At 37.9% G+C, this 22,335-nt stretch overlaps 1 protein-coding gene across 1 annotated transcript; it reads right to left on the bottom strand.

Moving 5' to 3' along the window:
• Nucleotides 1–5,861: 5,861 nt before the first annotated feature.
• Nucleotides 5,862–7,005, bottom strand: LOC127095364 (isoamylase 2, chloroplastic-like). The gene is made up of 2 exons (XM_051034067.1): nucleotides 6,307–7,005; nucleotides 5,862–6,035 (listed from the first exon to the last, which is right to left on the bottom strand). Exons 1-2 carry the CDS (start codon nucleotides 7,003–7,005, stop codon nucleotides 5,862–5,864), a joined length of 873 nt encoding a protein of 290 aa, XP_050890024.1.
• Between the last annotated feature and the right edge of the window lie 15,330 nt (nucleotides 7,006–22,335).

A 22,335-nucleotide genomic window follows, 5' to 3' on the forward strand; every position in this document is an offset into this window, starting at 1 on the left:
CCAATTGATCCATATAGCTTTAGCTTCACCTTATAAACCCATCTCACGGTGATGGCTTTCTTGTTCTTTGGATGTTTTGTCAACTTCCAAGTCTTGTTTCTCTCTATATCGTCAAGTTCTTCTTTCATGGCCTTCATCCAGACTTTCTGCTTGAGAGCTTCTTCCATACTCATGGGTTCAGAGTCTACTAACATGGCACACTGAATGACTTCTCCTTTAGAATCTACTTCAGTATCTTGCAACATATCAAACTCTATAAACCTTCTTGGAATATTTCTGATTCTTTGTGGCCTCTGAACTTTTTCAGAACTTTCTGATTCTGGAACAATATCAGATGCTAGAACTCCAAAAGTACCGACTTTAGAAGCATGACCACCTTCAGAATTTGGAATATTCTGAGAATCTAGACTACCACCAGAATCTGAATCACCATAAGAATCTTGATCACCAGAATCTGAATCACCATCAAAATTTGGATCAGAATCAATCTTGCCTTCTGATTCTGACTCACTCTCAGAATCATTTTTAGGCCTTGACCCATCTTTATAATCATAATCAATATCTTCAAAAGCTCCACCTCCAGAAGCTCCATTTCCAGAAGCTTCATTTCCATAGATTGGATTACCTCTAGATTCTGGATCATCATCAGAATCTGGATCAGAATCAGATTCACATTCAGAGTCAGACTCTCCTTTAGAGTCTTCTTCATCTTTAGAGTCACCTTCGGACTTATTTTCTGATTATGACTCACCTTCAGAGGAAGAATCCTCTTCATAGGAAACTTCTCCTTCAACTTCAGAGTCATCTTCTGACTCTTACTCAGCTTCAGAACCCTCAGATTCTGACTCTTCTTCAGAACCTTCAGATTCTGACTCTTCTTCAGTGTAGCGGTGTATTCGTCGCTATATGATTTATTGATTAAACCATAAGCAAAGCATACAATGAAATTCGAGTCGCCATCGCACTTTTATTTATCCAAAGGACTGGCTAAAAAGCGAACAAAAGCCTAAGAAGTTTTACGCGTAGAAAACTAATAAAAAGATCAGAGAGTCTGGGTAAGGGGTAAATTACGCAATGGGAAGGTGTTAGGCACCCACTACGTCCTAGGTACTCCTAGGGAGCCCTTTTCACACTTGTTGTATAAGATTGTTATTTGTTATGACATAAGTATTGTACAAACATGATTGGGATGATGAGAAAAGAATATGCAATTTAGTTATTTTTGTGTTCGAACGGATGAACCCGTTGCCTATGTACCTTCCATCAAAGGTAAGGATCAAAACGCCGTAGTTCGGCTAAAAGATTTCCAAAAGTTAGTGGATTCAATTTTAAACACAAGCCCTAAGGTCTTACGTTATCCACGGGAGAAAACTCAACCTTATACAAACAACGAGTCCACCATGTGAGAACAGCTTCAACTTGCTAGTGAGGGGTTAACCCTATAATAAGCAAGGAAGACTTATAATTCAATCAACTAAGGACAAATAGGTGAGATTGACATCAACCAACTAGGATAAATCAAACCTATAGCTCATGTATGAAAACTTAGTAAGAATGGACAAAGCCACAAAACAATTGAATGGGTGGAATTAATTGATTATGAGTATTCATGAAAGTAGGGTCAAAGTATGGTTAAGATTAATTCAAAAGAAGTATTATGAAATGGAGTTTGAAAAAAAGTCAAGGACTTGGGGTCCAGGTTTTTAATTTGAAAAGCATGAAGATGTTTGCACAATATCTATCTCAAGTTTGAAAGTAATGTGTGAAAAGGTTTAGGACATAATGGGAATGAATGGATGAAGATGGATTGTAAAACTTCTTAGAAGGTTCACCTCTTGAAATCATATAGAAGATGATTCAAGTGTGTCCTTTGGAATAGGCAATGGGTAATAACAAACAAGCTGTCGCACCTCGAAAAAATGGGGATACGACTTCAAAGCGAAGCGCGATCGCACGCTCGCAATGATGGACTGAACAGAGTCGCCACCGAACTTTATTTATTCCTAAAAAGGAAAGGGAAAATATCGATAAAACCCAAGACAAAAGAAAGGATAAGATATGGTCATCGCAACCAATATCAGGGTTCGGGAGTCGATTACGCAAGGGGAAGGTATTAGCACCCCTCACGTCCGTTGTACTCAACGGGAACCATTAGGTTAGTTGTGTGCGTTAGTGTTAGTTTGAAATGCTAGGCTTTTTGATTTATTAGGTGGGAAAGAATAAATAGAATCAAAAGGAAAGAGAAGATGTTTTTGGATTTTTTAACGAAGGACTAAACCTAAGTTTTTTATTAGTGGGCCTGACAAGATTTACAAATCCTGCTCCTACGTATCTCAAAAGAGAAATCAAGGCTTACGTAGTTCTGGATAGAAAAATGTTTGTTTGTTGGTCGATTTTAGCGAAAGCTATACTGTATTAATCGACGAAAAACATTGTTTTACCCAAAACAGATGAGGAGTGGACGCATACCACACATCGAACGGATTTATAAATCTACATTCGGAAAAGCGTCATTTATCTCTACTCAACAATCGTGGTCGAAACATTGTTTTATATCACTTAAGACAAGATACCTTTCGTTTATGAAAAAGGTTTTTGATTAATCGCACGGCGGCGAGAAAGAGTTTGATTGGTTGGATGTATTTTGAGTGATGGCGAGAACTTGGATGAGCGAGATATACATCTCGAATCCTAGCCTCAGGAGTGCACGGTATACACCATGTTCCATTTCCATCTTTATTGAAAAAGTATTAAGGTATGAATTAGGTATTTTGAAGTTTGAAAGACGAGTACTTGTGACCTACAAGCTCTTACAGCTTGGGTCTAATACTCGGGACTACGTCTGGACATTCCACCCAGGCAGTCTGTTTCTTTCCCATATTGCTAAGAAAATGATTCGAATATTTATGAATGTTTTGGAGGGAAGACGAATATTTATGGCTTGCAAGCTCTTACAACTTGAGCCTAATATTCGGGATTACGACTGGATATTCCCTCCAGGTAATCTTTTTCTTCCAACTTTATTAAGAAGATGGTTTGAGATATTTACAGGTGTTTTGGAGAGAAGACGAATATTTATGGCTTGCAAGCTCTTACAGCTTGAGCCTAATATTCGGGATTACGACTGGACATTCCATCCAGGTAATCTTTTTCTTCACGTTTTATTTTGAAAATGATTTGAATATTAAAGAGAAGACGAATATTAACGGCTTGCAAGCTCTTACAGCTTGAGCCTAATATTCGGGATTACGACTGGACATTCCATCCAGGTAATCTTTTTCTTCCGACTTTTATTAAGAGAAATGGTTTGAATATTAGAGTGATTTGTGAAATGATTCACATTTATTTTTGGAATGTATTTTGAAATCGAGGAGGGTTGAAATTGATTTTGAAATTGGATGAAATGTCGGTGAAATTAAATTTGTAAAGAAAACAAGTGTAGTTATTTACATGCCTGACAATATGGGCACAAATAGAAAAATTACATAATTAATCGGTTAAACACAAATGAAATCGATTAAACAGTTAAATCTCATTATAAAAAAATAAATAATTAATCAAGTATAAAAATTAAATTAATCAACTAAAAAAACAGCAAATAAATAAATAAGGGATTACAACACATAAGGGTGCATGGAATGAACATGAGATGTTGTCAACAAAATTCAATTGGGTCTAGCCCAAATAAAATACAATAACCCTAATTTAAATTTAGATTAGATTAAAAAATAATGAATAAATAAAGGTAAGAAATAATTATGTTGATGTTCGTGGAGGAGAGACGCTTTCCTTGTATATGTATATTGGATCCATTTTTAAATTTTTACCACAACCTATCCATATCCGACACATGGCAAGACATAATAGCAGGAAAAAACAATACAAATGTTCATAAAAGAAATGGCAAGAATAAATGGCATGATGTATAAGCAATGGCGGTACACTTTGGAGAGTAAGAAAAAAGTCTCCAACAGCCTCTTGACATGTGGCAAGGATAAACAAACAAAACACAAATTCTTTTCCATTCATTTCAGAAACCAACGAAGCATGCCCTTCTTATTTCGCTTGGAAATTCAGCAGTGCTCTCTTACTCAAAACCTTAAAACTTTATTTCCTCAAATCATCAAATAAAACCTAATCCTACACTTCCAACAACAAACACACAAAAGGATAAAAGGAGAAGGAAAAGTTCTCACATAGGTTTCACGGCGGATTTTTGTTCATGAGTTAACACGTGACCATCGTGAGAAGATGATTACTGAAATCATGGTGGCTAGATCGAAGGCCTGCGTGTCTGATGGTGGTGTTTGTAACAGAGGAGGTTGAAGGGGTGTTTCAGAGTGAAGAGACGACACGCGGGGGTGAAAGGTGTGAAGAAGTCCGCTGGGAAATAGCTTGAGCTGCGGAGGGATTGACGCGGTGGCTGTTTATTTTGATGGTGGAGTTTCGTCGGTGGTGCGACGGAGGGATGTGAGGTGCGGCGACGAAGGTTTGTGGTGTTTTCGAAGTTAGGGTTTTCGGTCTCTTGTCCGCCTCCTTCTCTCAATTTTTTTCGTCTCCTTTTATGCTTCAGGTTAGGGTTTCGGTTGGTGTATAAAGGTTCAAAGGAGAAAGCTTTCAGAAGTGCTTTTTGATGCTCAGAAGTGCTTTTATCTTGTTTGATGCTATCTTCCGGAAAGGTAATCTGAACCTACATACTTTCTTCCTCTGACTTGTCTTAATTCCAATTGGGGATATTTCTGAATTTTCTACAGCTTGGTAATTATTGTTTACTGCAGTGAAATTGGTGAGCTTGGGAGCATGGCTTTCACGTGGCTTTGGTGGTGCAACATTGTAAGATGCGAGTGTTTTTCCAGTGCTGCTGGTTACCTCAAAGGACAAAGGCTGATGCTGAAGGAGTGCCAATTCATTCTCCAATTCCTTGCCATTGGTATCCATCCTGTTCTAGATCCCTTCACTTTCACAACAAACACTTCACCTTCTTGCCCCACATTAGTAATTAGAACTTGATAGAAATGAGAACTTCCACTCATTGTAAACTTCATCCCAACACTTCTTTCACACTTCACTCTTTTATACTGAACCGGAATAATATCGGCTTTTGTTTTGGCAATTTCAGAAAATGCAGGTTGTGACCACTATTTTCTCAGCATCAAGAAACTGAACGAGATTCTCATCTGAATTTTCAAAAAAAACTAGACGAATGAACCTCGTCTAGGATATTCTCAACATTCACATCAAAGCAGCTTTTAGCAGATTGGGATATTGCACCATGATAATCATCTGATTTGTTAAATTGTTCAACTTGTTGATGCGTGATGCGGGAAGGGCAAGGAGTAAAGCGTTAGGATGAAATTGTAAGTAAAAATTGGAATGCAAATCCGTTTCTTTTTGTTGTTTGAAAAGAAGTCAGTTTAATAGAACTCCGTTATTATAAAATTTGTGTGAATTAGTGTTGAAGTGACGAGATTGCCTTGTTTGAGTAACAGTTGGGTTATGTATGTTGAAGCTTGTGCATCATGATCTTCCATTGGTTATGATGTAGCAGTGTTAACTGATGCAAATCGTTGGCAATATTGCAGGATCGGTGCCAATTACAACACTCGATTGCATACTGGTTTGACGCATCTCACGTCATAACAAATGGTAAGCTTCTTAGTCCTTGCTCAAGCTTTTCATGGCATATGGCAGAGTTGGTAAATTTATGCGGCATTTGACGTTTGTGCAGAATTTTAGATACATCCTCCACAGGGCTATATTCTGTGCTTTCGGAAGTTCCTCGTTTTGCAAGGCCTACTTCATGGTGAGAACAATTTGAAGTTATAGAGAAGATGGAACGGCGGTGCTTGGAGGCTTAATCTTTAAGTCCTGGTACTCATTGTTCCAACTAAAGGATAAATAAATCCAGCTTCAATACTAGCCCTTACATCTCTTATTGGTAAGACAAACCCCGTTGGAGCTCCTTTAGCTGCTGCATTGTCGGAGAAAGAATACTGAGTCTTAGCCATACAGATTGGAAGTCCTGAAAATCCTCGCTTGGTTTATGTTCCTTTCTTTCACCATTTTTAATAATTACATTGGTAACTCCCTGCCATTGCGTAATTTGTTCTGTAGGTCCACAACCATACTCGCGGGCGACTCACCACTGTAGAATTTGCTTGGATATGACCTCATTGGTTTGTTTTTTCTTACTGCAGTAACGGATTTGAAACGAGAACGACTCATTACCACACTCTCCTTACCTTTTCTCTTTGAACTTCTTTTTATGATTTGTGTCTTGTGTTACTTTGCTGACTTGAGATAAACCACTTTTTTTGTGTGCAGGAGAATGTTATACGACGTACTCCCGCACGGATTGAACTCCTCGGCAGTATTGGAGAAAACAACTTCCATTATAACTTCTATCCCATTGGCATGCATAGTTTTCACCATTTCTTTCATAGAGTTTATAGTAGATTCAGGATCACCAGAAGGTCCATAAAGGTTCACTGGAGAGAAAAAGTGACAAGGAAAATAAGGCTCCTTTCCCTCATCAAACGTGAAAACTGGCTCCAACAGAACAGCATTCACTCCCAGATCTTTAAAATGCTGCAACTTTTTAGCCAAACCAGAAAATGTCCCAGCTAAATCACCAGAAAGTTGACTCGACTCGTGCTCGGTAAAGTGATTCACATTCAACCTATACACCACTAGTTTCTCCATGTCCAAATTCAAATGATAATCATCACCCCAATCAAAAGCAGGTTCCTTTCTCAAAAATCCAAGGTTCTCCACCGCCCCAATACCATTAGGAAAAGAATTCCCAACAATTCTAGCATAAGGGTCCAAAATAACACACTCAGCATAACTGTTATCTCTGTTAGCTCCTCTAAAGCGATAACAATAGCTCACAAAACTCTTTGCATTCTCCAAAGAAATATGCCATATATCACCTGACCTATTGACATAAGGATCAAGATCAAGCTCCAAAGCAAGCTTCTTCACACCAGTGTCAACATTCTCCATATGCTGCCTTGTATGTAGTATGTTTCTTCATGTGATTGGAAAATTCAGTAAGAATCAAATTTCAATAGTAAACCCATGCTTTGATATCTTCTTCTGTAGCATATCTACATGAGGAAACACCAAAAAAACTCATGCTCTTTGTTATTTGTTTGCTTGTTGCTGATACTGTTGTAGTTAATATTGTGCAGGCAGTTTGTTATTTGTTGCAGAAAACAAGTCATAACAATTCTGAACCGTTGGTTTTGTGGCAAGGTATTGGTCAAAGATTTTGGATCGTGATCACATTTGGAGACGCACCGTCTGCTCATGGATGCTCGGAATCTTCCTATCTTGGGATTGTTGCTAATGAGCTAGGAGTTTGGCTATCATATCAAGTTGAACTATTATGGAATTTTGTTGTGATTTTTTTTTGGTGAAATTTGGGAATTGGTTGTAATGTAGAAGTTAGTTGTAGGATATGGAAATGGATATGCAATGGTAATTAAATGTAATTGGACATGAAAATGTATGTATGAAAATGAAATTGGATATGTTTGGAAGCTAAATGTTATGAAGTGTATGTATGTATTATTTGATTTGAAATGCACCATGGATGGAAAATGGATTTTGGATTTTGAATTTTAATTATAAAAATGGACGTGGATTATTTTTAGGAATAATCCAGTATTAGTTTGAATGTCAATTTAATTACTAATAACAAATCAGCAAAAAAAACCAAATTAAAACCAATTAATCTATAATTCATTTAAAATTACTTGGATATCAACTCTAACATTCATTTGGAAATAAAAATCGATTAGAGTTTTAATCATTAGTAAAAATAAATAATTAAGATTAAATTGACAATTGGAATTAAACTTAATTTGAAATTAAAACCAAATTAAAAATAAAAAGAGTCAAGATATTAAAATCCATTTTATACTGATGAATGTATGCAAATGAACCTTAGGCCAAGTGCAAAAATAAAAGAAAAAAATGGAAAAATTTCAGGATCAAAATCGGGGTATGACAGTTGCCCCTATTTAAGCGTCTTCAACTAGAGAATATGAAGCAGGACACTCTTCATATGATCATAGCGGGAGATGATTAAATACTAAGAAGACCCGGATTTTGATCCTGAATCCCCATGACATGATGTGATATGATATGATATGCCATGATATGCCATGATATGATATGATATGATATGATATGATATGACATGATATGACATGATATGATATGCATGGATGCATGATTCTTTTTTTGTAATTTTCATCTGCTAGGGATATGATGGACCCTTGACAGGAGGTGCTACTTAGACAGACCAAACTGTGGGGAAAGTTGATGATCCACAGGGAGACAGACAAATGGTGAGAAACAAACTTGCTGGGGAGACAGTCCTGCTTGGAGAATCAGGCACACACTGGGGAGTAATCAAAATGAGATTTGATAATCGATACTTGGGATACAAGAGGTTTCGGTAGTAAGTTCACACATGACTTACCGAACCCGAATAAAGGAAAAGATGCTACAACAGATTCATATATGACCTGACAACGCTGGGGAATAATCAAAGAGAAAACTCTTCAGAACAGGTTCATGTATGACCTGACACCGGAATAAGGGTTCAACAACAGGTTCATACATGACCTGAATGGTATTGAACAAACAGAGAAAAATCTTCAGAGCAGGTTCAAGTATGACCTGACACCGGAATAAAAGGTTCAACAACAGGTTCATATATGACCTGAATGGTATTGAACAAGCAGAGAAACAACTTCAGTACAGGTTCAAGTATGACCTGACACCGGAATAAAAAGGTTCAACAACAGGTTCATACATGACCTGAATAGGATTGAACAAAGATCTTCAGAGCAGGTTCAAGTCTGACCGGACCCCGGAATAGAAGGGTTCAACAACAGGTTCATACATGACCTGAATAGGATTGAACAAAGATCTTCAGAGCAGGTTCAAGTATGACCGGACCCCGGAATAAAAGGTTCAACAACAGGTTCATATATGACCTGAATGGTATTGAACAAGCAGAGAAACAACTTCAGTACAGGTTCAAGTATGACCTGACACCGGAATAAAAAGGTTCAACAACAGGTTCATACATGACCTGAATAGGATTGAACAAAGATCTTCAGAGCAGGTTCAAGTCTGACCGGACCCCGGAATAGAAGGGTTCAACAACAGGTTCATACATGACCTGAATAGGATTGAACAAAGATCTTCAGAGCAGGTTCAAGTATGACCGGACCCCGGAATAAAAGGCTCAACAACAGGTTCATACATGACCTGAATAGTAATGAACAAAAATTGGAAAAACTCTTCAGAGCAGGTTCAAGTATGACCTGACCCCGGAATAAAAGCTCAACAACAGGTTCATACATGACCTGAATAGTATTGAACAAAAATTGGAAAAACTCTTCAGAGCAGGTTCAAGTATGACCGGACCCCGGAATAGCAACAATTGGACTCTGACCGTAAGCAATGGACTACAACCACCCTTTAACGGATTTTGCCAACAACAATTGGACTTGAAAATGACCGGAAAACCGGATGTTGGTTTAGGGATACCAAAGACAAGCTGGAATTAGAGGTCAAAGGATCTAGGATCGACAACAAGACCTGGGTCAATGCAAAATGAGCACGAAGTACATTTCGGCTATGCATGATTTGAATTTCCTTTTATGCATGATATATGAATGATCATGATTATGAGAATGCTGACACTGGGCAGACTGGGAGTTTGTAAAGGCTTTTTATGGAAGCTCATGATTCCTCAACACCGAGAACTCAACCAAATATTTGTGATAGATGTTGTCAAAGGAGAATTCTATCCAGCTTGATAGCCACAACTTAGCCAATGAGATCCTTTTTAAGGATCAACGAATCGTGCTAGCATAGTTTTCGGGCACTCGTCTTAAACTCAATAGTTGTTGACGTATGGCAGAATTTGTTTGAGCAGTTTGAAAGCACGAAGAAAGAGGTTCTGCCCCTCTGTGGCTCATCTTGCCCCAGTTTGTTGGGTCTTTGGAAATGTTCACCTTGAAAGTGAGTTTGGAAACAACTTGCCATGAGACCACCTCGAGAGGGCTTGCCCCAAGTGTTTGAAACTTGCAACGATCCGAACTTGACTAACCAAATGCTGGAATGGTAGACTCTTGGTTGACTGTCTTTTGGATAGGTGGACTCATTGAGCTATGAGGTGGCTTGCCCCGGTCTAAGTCTTGAAGCAAACTACTCTTGGCTAACTGAACCTTGGAGTGATTGGACTTACTGAGCTCTGAGGTGGCTTGCCCCAGTCTGATTCTTGAAGCAGATTACTCTTGCCTTGAGGACCCTTAGGGTGATTAGCTCGAATTAACTGATGCTCAAAGTGATTTGCCCCTGAATAGACTTCTTTCACTCCATCAAGTTCCTCAACTGTATTTGGAATTTCTTTGATGCTAAGTGTTGACTCGCAAATAAGATTGTTCATTCAAAAATGGTCATTTTAATTCAATGCTTATGCAAAAATTTGAAATCAAAATTTATTGATATGAACGGGTGAAATACAGTGAGCGGGTCAATGATAAGAACACAATGATGATCTAGTCACTCACAGTACGCAAGTTGGTGCCATCAAATGATTAACAAAAATCGTTTGGAGTCAGGTTAACACAACCTTGTTGTAGTATGCTTTCAAAATAAACCCTGCCTTAATTAGGTCTTTTAAGGGTTGTAACGTGGTCTGGTTCACGGTTTTTTTTTTTGAAACAAAAGGATATAAGGCTCAAAATTTATTTTTACCCACCCCTTCTTCTTGATGATCTCCAGTTCCTACGTTCAGTTAATTCAATACACGCATTCGACTTCCAAGAGGGTTCGAAGGTGTGATGAGGATTCAAGACGAATTTTCTTGAAATGGCAGTCCCCTTATTTTATTTTTGTTAAGGATTTTGGTGACCTCTTTTGATTGATTTTCTTTTCCCTAATTTTGCCTGGACCGCTTCTTTGAAGCTTTTGGTCCATCGGGATGCCCTAACTTTTGCCTAAGTCATTTTGTGGTATTTGACTTAGCGGGCTTTTTTCTATTTTTTTTTTTTTTAAAGGTGTTGACTGCCACATTATTGGTGGATGAGGATCAACCAACATTAATTTTATCTTTTCTCAACTTCTTCGACACTTCAACATGTGCGCGAAGGATAACATGTGGTTGAACCTAATTGGAGGGTGTACATATGGACAATTTTTTTGAAAGATCGGACTGCGTGATCAAACTATCTGAACATAACTACCCTGCCCCAGGTTAAGATTAAGGGTTTTAGATCCAAAATAAACACCAACTTCTAGGCTCAAAGTGGTTGACTAGGGATTAACACCTTATAACTTCAGTGTTTGGGGATTTGAAACAATGCCTTACATCATCGACAAGGTTTTACTCAAAAGCATACCACAACAATTTCAGGTGTTTCGTTTTCATCATCCTCCTTCCAATCTTTGTTAACACAACGGTTTGATAAACAAAAGTGGATGAGAGGAGTATTTTGTTTTTGTTTTTTAATGAAAAACGAGTGAATACGAATGGATTAATTCAAAAGATGCATAAACCTTTCATTAATCTTACCAATTCAAAGAAAACAACAATGCTTAAAAGCAATTAACAACCAACATGCAAAGAAACTACAAAAGAAGTGTTGAAACAACCAAATGATTGCCAGCTTTAGGGAATTGATTTCTTCAAACTTGAAGATTGGGATCAACCAGCTTTTTGACATGATGATCTTCAAATTCTTTTCTTTCAATCTCATCGTCGAACGCAACCCTCTTGGATCCACTACTCACTTCTCCTTTTCTTTCATTGGTATAGGTCGTGACATTGGAAATCCAAGATGGTATCTCAATGCTCTTACCAGGAAACAATGATAGCTCACTAGCCACATCCCTGACATCTTCCTTGTGGAACAAAACCTTGAGGGTTTTCAAGGGTCCTTTCCCTTTCTCATTACCTGGCCCAGAGATCAAGGTATATGTACCTGAGCCTCCCTCCTTGAGTGTTGGTGACCTTATGTCAATCAGTCTTTCCAGCTTGAGCTTAAAACTCTTGCATTCCTTGATGGAGTGCCCCATTGTCCCAGTATGGTATTCGCACATGACCTTCGGATGATCTTCTTCAAAGATTAAACTCTTTTTGTTAATCAATCCTCGCACCAAGGCTTTCAGCGCTAAGCAAGAATCCAAGTCATGTCCCAATGCTCCTTTATGGAATTCACATGTTGCATTTGGATTGTACCATGGCAGGTACGGTGACACAGGTGTGAGAGCTCGAGGGGTCACCAAAGCATTTTGGATCAGTTGCGGATAGAGCTTGCTATATGGCACCGGAATCGAGTCATTGTGATCCTTGTTCCTCTTGTTCTGATTCTAATTTTTGTTTTGAACCTGAATTTGGTGACTTTGAGGAGCAATAGCCAGAGGATGTTGATGATGACGCCTTGAGGGAGGTCCATATACTGGTAAATGAGGAGTTCCCACATAACATTTCCCTTGACTTGGGGTAACACCAGATGGATGTGGCGTAGTAGCTCTCTTTGTTGCAGCAGTGTATATTGGGTGACCCTCTTTTCCCAACAAGACTTGCAGGGTTTCCAAGACCCATCTCATTTGGATCTTCAAAAGATTAAGTTCCTCCTTCAGTGCTTCTTGGCTATTTCTTAGCTCGTCCATCATCTCCTGAGACATGGTTCTTTGTTCTAAACGCGTATTGAGAATCACTTTGCTTCACGGACAAAAGATGGATGAGTTTTTTTGGTATTTTGTCTGGAAAATGACATGCATTATGATGCGATGCAAATGCAATGGAATGCGAATGAATGCAATGCAAGCCATGCACATTTGTTTTTTTTCCATACACGGGTTCAAAAGTCTGAGGTACTGATGAATCTGATTGTTTTCCAAGAATAGGTTCTCACCAGGTATGGTCTAAGGTTTTTGAAAAAGTTCCTAGAGTCATGGATCCATTAGACTGTTTGCTACCTGCGGCAACTTACTTGTCGGGCATCAACTCCATCTAAAGAATCTACTCTAAGTGAGGTTCTCGCATCGATCCAACGAGAAATACATCTCGCAGACCCACACTATGCAACCATCTTTCCTAGTTGGGCAAAGAACTAAGGTTCTACAAATGGTTCTCAGAGTCATGGATCCTAAAGAAAATATCGAAGCTTACGGCAACTTACTTGCCGAGCGACAACATCCTCTCAAGAATCTACTCTAAGTAAGGTTCTCGTACCGACCCAACGAGAAATACATCTCGCGGACCCGCACTACTCAACCTCGTCCTATCTTATGTTTTTACTCGAGACTCGGGTAAAAAGTCTTTCCCACAAGGTTTGCAATCAGAGTATCCAAGTACCAAACCATAATCGAACCAATACAATAGATTCATATCAATATGACAATAGAGATAGTAAAAACAATAAAGAAAAGCCACATAGGTAAACACACAAAGGCACACAAACGACCTAACTAGGCTTGACTCACTTAGGGAAACTATCATTTCCCCAGCAGAGTCGCCATCTGTCGCACCTCGAAAAAATGGGGATACGACTTCAAAGCGAAGCGCGATCGCACGCTCGCAATGATGGACTGAACAGAGTCGCCACCGAACTTTATTTATTCCTAAAAAGGAAAGGGAAAATATCGATAAAACCCAAGACAAAAGAAAGGATAAGATATGGTCATCGCAACCAATATCAGGGTTCGGGAGTCGATTACGCAAGGGGAAGGTATTAGCACCCCTCACGTCCGTTGTACTCAACGGGAACCATTAGGTTAGTTGTGTGCGTTAGTGTTAGTTTGAAATGTTAGGCTTTTCGATTTATTAGGTGGGAAAGAATAAATAGAATCAAAAGGAAAGAGAAGATGTTTTTGGATTTTTTAACGAAGGACTAAACCTAAGTTTTTTATTAGTGGGCCTGACAAGATTTACAAATCCTACTCCTACGTATCTCAAAAGAGAAATCAAGGCTTACGTAGTTCTGGATAGAAAAATGTTTGTTTGTTGGTCGATTTTAGCGAAAGCTATACTGTATTAATCGACGAAAAACATTCTTTTACCCAAAACAGATGAGGAGTGGACGCATACCACACATCGAACGGATTTATAAATCTACATTCGGAAAAGCGTCATTTATCTCTACTCAACAATCGTGGTCGAAACATTGTTTTATATCACTTAAGACAAGATACCTTTCGTTTATGAAAAAGGTTTTTGATTAATCGCACGGCGGCGAGAAAGAGTTTGATTGGTTGGATGTATTTTGAGTGATGGCGAGAACTTGGATGAGCGAGATATACATCTCGAATCCTAGCCTCAGGAGTGCACGGTATACACCATGTTCCATTTCCATCTTTATTGAAAAAGTATTAAGGTATGAATTAGGTATTTTGAAGTTTGAAAGACGAGTACTTGTGACCTACAAGCTCTTACAGCTTGGGTCTAATACTCGGGACTACGTCTGGACATTCCACCCAGGCAGTCTGTTTCTTTCCCATATTGCTAAGAAAATGATTCGAATATTTATGAATGTTTTGGAGGGAAGACGAATATTTATGGCTTGCAAGCTCTTACAACTTGAGCCTAATATTCGGGATTACGACTGGATATTCCCTCCAGGTAATCTTTTTCTTCCAACTTTATTAAGAAGATGGTTTGAGATATTTACAGGTGTTTTGGAGAGAAGACGAATATTTATGGCTTGCAAGCTCTTACAGCTTGAGCCTAATATTCGGGATTACGACTGGACATTCCATCCAGGTAATCTTTTTCTTCACGTTTTATTTTGAAAATGATTTGAATATTAAAGAGAAGACGAATATTAACGGCTTGCAAGCTCTTACAGCTTGAGCCTAATATTCGGGATTACGACTGGACATTCCATCCAGGTAATCTTTTTCTTCCGACTTTTATTAAGAGAAATGGTTTGAATATTAGAGTGATTTGTGAAATGATTCACATTTATTTTTGGAATGTATTTTGAAATCGAGGAGGGTTGAAATTGATTTTGAAATCGGATGAAATGTCGGTGAAATTAAATTTGTAAAGAAAACAAGTGTAGTTATTTACATGCCTGACAATATGGGCACAAATAGAAAAATTACATAATTAATCGGTTAAACACAAATGAAATCGATTAAACAGTTAAATCTCATTATAAAAAAATAAATAATTAATCAAGTATAAAAATTAAATTAATCAACTAAAAAAACAGCAAATAAATAAATAAGGGATTACAACACATAAGGGTGCATGGAATGAACATGAGATGTTGTCAACAAAATTCAATTGGGTCTAGCCCAAATAAAATACAATAACCCTAATTTAAATTTAGATTAGATTAAAAAATAATGAATAAATAAAGGTAAGAAATAATTATGTTGATGTTCGTGGAGGAGAGACGCTTTCCTTGTATATGTATATTGGATCCATTTTTAAATTTTTACCACAACCTATCCATATCCGACACATGGCAAGACATAATAGCAGGAAAAAACAATACAAATGTTCATAAAAGAAATGGCAAGAATAAATGGCATGATGTATAAGCAATGGCGGTACACTTTGGAGAGTAAGAAAAAAGTCTCCAACAGCCTCTTGACATGTGGCAAGGATAAACAAACAAAAACACAAATTCTTTTCCATTCATTTCAGAAACCAACGAAGCATGCCCTTCTTATTTCGCTTGGAAATTCAGCAGTGCTCTCTTACTCAAAACCTTAAAACTTTATTTCCTCAAATCATCAAATAAAACCTAATCCTACACTTCCAACAACAAACACACAAAAGGATAAAAGGAGAAGGAAAAGTTCTCACATAGGTTTCACGGCGGATTTTTGTTCATGAGTTAACACGTGACCATCGTGAGAAGATGATTACTGAAATCATGGTGGCTAGATCGAAGGCCTGCGTGTCTGATGGTGGTGTTTGTAACAGAGGAGGTTGAAGGGGTGTTTCAGAGTGAAGAGACGACACGCGGGGGTGAAAGGTGTGAAGAAGTCCGCTGGGAAATAGCTTGAGCTGCGGAGGGATTGACGCGGTGGCTGTTTATTTTGATGGTGGAGTTTCGTCGGTGGTGCGACGGAGGGATGTGAGGTGCGGCGACGAAGGTTTGTGGTGTTTTCGAAGTTAGGGTTTTCGGTCTCTTGTCCGCCTCCTTCTCTCAATTTTTTCGTCTCCTTTTATGCTTCAGGTTAGGGTTTCGGTTGGTGTATAAAGGTTCAAAGGAGAAAGCTTTCAGAAGTGCTTTTTGATGCTCAGAAGTGCTTTTATCTTGTTTGATGCTATCTTCCGGAAAGGTAATCTGAACCTACATACTTTCTTCCTCTGACTTGTCTTAATTCCAATTGGGGATATTTCTGAATTTTCTACAGCTTGGTAATTATTGTTTACTGCAGTGAAATTGGTGAGCTTGGGAGCATGGCTTTCACGTGGCTTTGGTGGTGCAACATTGTAAGATGCGAGTGTTTTTCCAGTGCTGCTGGTTACCTCAAAGGACAAAGGCTGATGCTGAAGGAGTGCCAATTCATTCTCCAATTCCTTGCCATTGGTATCCATCCTGTTCTAGATCCCTTCACTTTCACAACAAACACTTCACCTTCTTGCCCCACATTAGTAATTAGAACTTGATAGAAATGAGAACTTCCACTCATTGTAAACTTCATCCCAACACTTCTTTCACACTTCACTCTTTTATACTGAACCGGAATAATATCGGCTTTTGTTTTGGCAATTTCAGAAAATGCAGGTTGTGACCACTATTTTCTCAGCATCAAGAAACTGAACGAGATTCTCATCTGAATTTTCAAAAAAAACTAGACGAATGAACCTCGTCTAGGATATTCTCAACATTCACATCAAAGCAGCTTTTAGCAGATTGGGATATTGCACCATGATAATCATCTGATTTGTTAAATTGTTCAACTTGTTGATGCGTGATGCGGGAAGGGCAAGGAGTAAAGTGTTAGGATGAAATTGTAAGTAAAAATTGGAATGCAAATCCGTTTCTTTTTGTTGTTTGAAAAGAAGTCAGTTTAATAGAACTCCGTTATTATAAAATTTGTGTGAATTAGTGTTGAAGTGACGAGATTGCCTTGTTTGAGTAACAGTTGGGTTATGTATGTTGAAGCTTGTGCATCATGATCTTCCATTGGTTATGATGTAGCAGTGTTAACTGATGCAAATCGTTGGCAATATTGCAGGATCGGTGCCAATTACAACACTCGATTGCATACTGGTTTGACGCATCTCACGTCATAACAAATGGTAAGCTTCTTAGTCCTTGCTCAAGCTTTTCATGGCATATGGCAGAGTTGGTAAATTTATGCGGCATTTGACGTTTGTGCAGAATTTTAGATACATCCTCCACAGGGCTATATTCTGTGCTTTCGGAAGTTCCTCGTTTTGCAAGGCCTACTTCATGGTGAGAACAATTTGAAGTTATAGAGAAGATGGAACGGCGGTGCTTGGAGGCTTAATCTTTAAGTCCTGGTACTCATTGTTCCAACTAAAGGATAAATAAATCCAGCTTCAATACTAGCCCTTACATCTCTTATTGGTAAGACAAACCCCGTTGGAGCTCCTTTAGCTGCTGCATTGTCGGAGAAAGAATACTGAGTCTTAGCCATACAGATTGGAAGTCCTGAAAATCCTCGCTTGGTTTATGTTCCTTTCTTTCACCATTTTTAATAATTACATTGGTAACTCCCTGCCATTGCGTAATTTGTTCTGTAGGTCCACAACCATACTCGCGGGCGACTCACCACTGTAGAATTTGCTTGGATATGACCTCATTGGTTTGTTTTTTCTTACTGCAGTAACGGATTTGAAACGAGAACGACTCATTACCACACTCTCCTTACCTTTTCTCTTTGAACTTCTTTTTATGATTTGTGTCTTGTGTTACTTTGCTGACTTGAGATAAACCACTTTTTTTTGTGTGCAGGAGAATGTTATACGACGTACTCCCGCACGGATTGAACTCCTCGGCAGTATTGGAGAAAACAACTTCCATTATAACTTCTATCCCATTGGCATGCATAGTTTTCACCATTTCTTTCATAGAGTTTATAGTAGATTCAGGATCACCAGAAGGTCCATAAAGGTTCACTGGAGAGAAAAAGTGACAAGGAAAATAAGGCTCCTTTCCCTCATCAAACGTGAAAACTGGCTCCAACAGAACAGCATTCACTCCCAGATCTTTAAAATGCTGCAACTTTTTAGCCAAACCAGAAAATGTCCCAGCTAAATCACCAGAAAGTTGACTCGACTCGTGCTCGGTAAAGTGATTCACATTCAACCTATACACCACTAGTTTCTCCATGTCCAAATTCAAATGATAATCATCACCCCAATCAAAAGCAGGTTCCTTTCTCAAAAATCCAAGGTTCTCCACCGCCCCAATACCATTAGGAAAAGAATTCCCAACAATTCTAGCATAAGGGTCCAAAATAACACACTCAGCATAACTGTTATCTCTGTTAGCTCCTCTAAAGCGATAACAATAGCTCACAAAACTCTTTGCATTCTCCAAAGAAATATGCCATATATCACCTGACCTATTGACATAAGGATCAAGATCAAGCTCCAAAGCAAGCTTCTTCACACCAGTGTCAACATTCTCCATATGCTGCCTTGTATGTAGTATGTTTCTTCATGTGATTGGAAAATTCAGTAAGAATCAAATTTCAATAGTAAACCCATGCTTTGATATCTTCTTCTGTAGCATATCTACATGAGGAAACACCAAAAAAACTCATGCTCTTTGTTATTTGTTTGCTTGTTGCTGATACTGCTGTAGTTAATATTGTGCAGGCAGTTTGTTATTTGTTGCAGAAAACAAGTCATAACAATTCTGAACCGTTGGTTTTGTGGCAAGGTATTGGTCAAAGAGTTTGGATCGTGATCACATTTGGAGACGCACCGTCTGCTCATGGATGCTCGGAATCTTCCTATCTTGGGATTGTTGCTAATGAGCTAGGAGTTTGGCTATCATATCAAGTTGAACTATTATGGAATTTTGTTGTGATTTTTTTTTTGGTGAAATTTGGGAATTGGTTGTAATGTAGAAGTTAGTTGTAGGATATGGAAATGGATATGCAATGGTAATTAAATGTAATTGGACATGAAAATGTATGTATGAAAATGAAATTGGATATGTTTGGAAGCTAAATGTTATGAAGTGTATGTATGTATTATTTGATTTGAAATGCACCATGGATGGAAAATGGATTTTGGATTTTGAATTTTAATTATAAAAATGGACGTGGATTTTTTTTAGGAATAATCCAGTATTAGTTTGAATGTCAATTTAATTACTAATAACAAATCAGCAAAAAAAACCAAATTAAAACCAATTAATCTATAATTCATTTAAAATTACTTGGATATCAACTCTAACATTCATTTGGAAATAAAAATCGATTAGAGTTTTAATCATTAGTAAAAATAAATAATTAAGATTAAATTGACAATTGGAATTAAACTTAATTTGAAATTAAAACCAAATTAAAAATAAAAAGAGTCAAGATATTAAAATCCATTTTATACTGATGAATGTATGCAAATGAACCTTAGGCCAAGTGCAAAAATAAAAGAAAAAAATGGAAAAATTTCAGGATCAAAATCGGGGTATGACACAAGCAAAGCAAAATAAGAAAGTCAACAAAAGCGGATACCGGATGCCAATCACTGGACTTATACCAATCTCCTAAAACAAAACCGGATATCAGAGGCCACTCTATGGACTTATACTAATCTCCTCAACGAAGAAATGAAAGCGGATACCGGATGCCAATCTATCTGGGCTTATACCAATCTCCAACAACAAAGACAAAATTTGGATGTCAGATGCCAATTTATCTGGGCTTACTCTAACCTCCACAGTATGGTCCTAGGAATACAAATGCCAACTTGCAGGGACTTACAATTGCATCCTCATATACAACAAACAAATGCATCAAGCAAAGAGAAGATGAGTGGCCAATGAAATGGTCTTATACTCACTTCCATATCATAGGAACAACGGCCAATGAGTGGTCTTACAATTGTCCTCCATGGGCAAACAACAAAGATATGTTACCAAGACAAATGAAATGATCATGCACTAATGAGCAATTAATGATGATAAATGCATAAATCATACAAGCAAACATGTGCATATGAAATAAGCAATCAATCAATGAAGTCATTCAGCACACACTATAACCAAACAATCAGGCTCACACAAAGGGTTAGGCATTGAAGCCAACTGGAATAGGGTTAATGGTGCTCTTAACCTTGCCATTGAGGGGCTAAGGTGAAGCAGATGAAAAGGTATGAGGGGTGTGCCTCATTGCTCTTATCCCTGGCCAGGGAGAGCATTTGAATATCAGAAGGTGTGGGAGTTCAGAAAGTAGGAACTCTCTCCACAGATTATTGACTCGATAGATCTTGGGTTTTTTACTCACTATGCATCAACACATGTGGTGTGAGCAAGGTGAGTGACTCACAGAATAGTAGGAGATAGGTTGCATATCTCTTGGGTTCTACCAATTGCCTTATTTAAAGGACTTTTCCTGCTTGGGACAAATGTAAACACACACAAGCATTGCCTCTTAAGGAGGACTTCAGACAGTTGCCTGGCCAAGTAACAGGCCAGGTCTTCCAGACTACATGAAGATAAGGAATTATACCTCAATGCAAATTGCTATTAAGCAAAGCAAAGCAAGTTCTTAAAGAACTAAGCAACTAAAGGTACCTGAAACCAGTCAAACAGAATCAGTACACAACTCAAAGTTTAAATCAAAATGAGATAAAGATCAACAGTCAACACAACTATTCCAATGTGAAATGCACAAAGCTCAAAGCATATGAGCTAAGCATCCTACAAAAACCAACAAGTCAGTCATGATAATCAATCAAGCTCAATCAATTTGTAATGATCTCTTTGGGTATTTGTTGCTTAACCTGAAACAACAAACTTAAACATGAGCAACATGACCACTAGGACAAGCCTAGGGTCAAAAAGAGATAAGAAAGTCAAAACAGCAAGTGACAAGTGTCCAAAATCAAGTTCAAACAATCAAGAAACAAACTCAATTGGTTTCACATTCATATCATTCACCATCATGATTAAATGAACAAATTAGGTCATAAATCAGTGACAACATATGAGAAATGAATGGGATCAAAACCATGGCAAAGTTTAAGATGTCTACTAATCACATGTCAAATTTCAAGTTCATTCAATTAAGTATGAGAATTTCACAAATCAAATGAGAACATGTGTCACAAAAAGTCAACATATGACCAAACAGGGGAGAAAATCCCAAACAAATAGGAAATGCCACCAATAATTCCAGAAAAATTCACATGTAAACTAGACATCCATAAGTACATTCTTGCAAAAATTCAGATCAATTTGAGTTCAAGAAGCATGGTAATGAAAATCATAAAGTGGGACATCAATGGTGTGACACAAATTGTCACACCCTAATTCAAAAAATCATAACTCACAAACCAGCAATGATAAATTCACAAACTCTACACCAAAATCACCATGAATGTGTCTAGTTTGAGCACAAAAAACTTCAAAGGCATTGGATAAAGTATCATCATTTCACAATTGATTTGGCAAAACATACATAAAATGAGCACATGTGACAAACCCTAGCACAATTAAAAATCCATTCATGCAAAAAAAATGGGAAAATCATGATAAAAAACTAGAGATCATACAGAGCATTTTGCAAAAAGTCCCATGAATTTTGGATCAAAAATGAGTGTGATATGATTTTTCAAAGATTGGGATCAAAATGAAATAATTATTGAAAAATAACATGAATTAATGGGACAATTAGGCACGGCAGTGGCATTTTAGTAAATACTTGGAACTTAAATGGAACGCTGCGTTCCACTTATCCTGCGTGTCACATGCTGATACGCTACATGGCAATGGAACAGTAGTAACATGCAAAACAAAAAATTGAAAACAGCCAATCGCGTTTCTGGGTTGCAGCTAGGGTTTATGGCCACTGTTCATCATCATCCAAATCGTGAAATTTTTTTTTGCCCAGAAATGGAAAACAGATATACCAATAGAATCAGCTCAACATGCTCATCAATAATCCAACAACCATTTTCAATGAATCGAGCTATCATGAATGAATCAAGCAGAAACATGTTTAAACATCAAACTTCAAAGCCAAGTTTCTCACTCATTACACAACCATTTTACACGATTTAAGTTTCAAAATGACCAGCATGGCAAGACCTATACAAAGCATAGCATGATTTTGGGAATGGTTAAGGTCGAAAACTTA

Source organism: Lathyrus oleraceus, chromosome 6, assembly GCF_024323335.1.
Source record: "Lathyrus oleraceus cultivar Zhongwan6 chromosome 6, CAAS_Psat_ZW6_1.0, whole genome shotgun sequence".
Taxonomy (NCBI): Eukaryota; Viridiplantae; Streptophyta; class Magnoliopsida; order Fabales; family Fabaceae; genus Lathyrus; species Lathyrus oleraceus.

Coding starts and splice junctions, on each gene's coding strand:
- LOC127095364 (XM_051034067.1), bottom strand. CDS start 7,005: ATGGAGAATGTTGACACTGGTGTGAAGAAGCTTGCTTTGGAGCTTGAT. Junction 6,036..6,306: donor TCCTGCACACAAAAAAAGTG/GTTTATCTCAAG, acceptor ACATAAACCAAG/CGAGGATTTTCAGGACTTCC.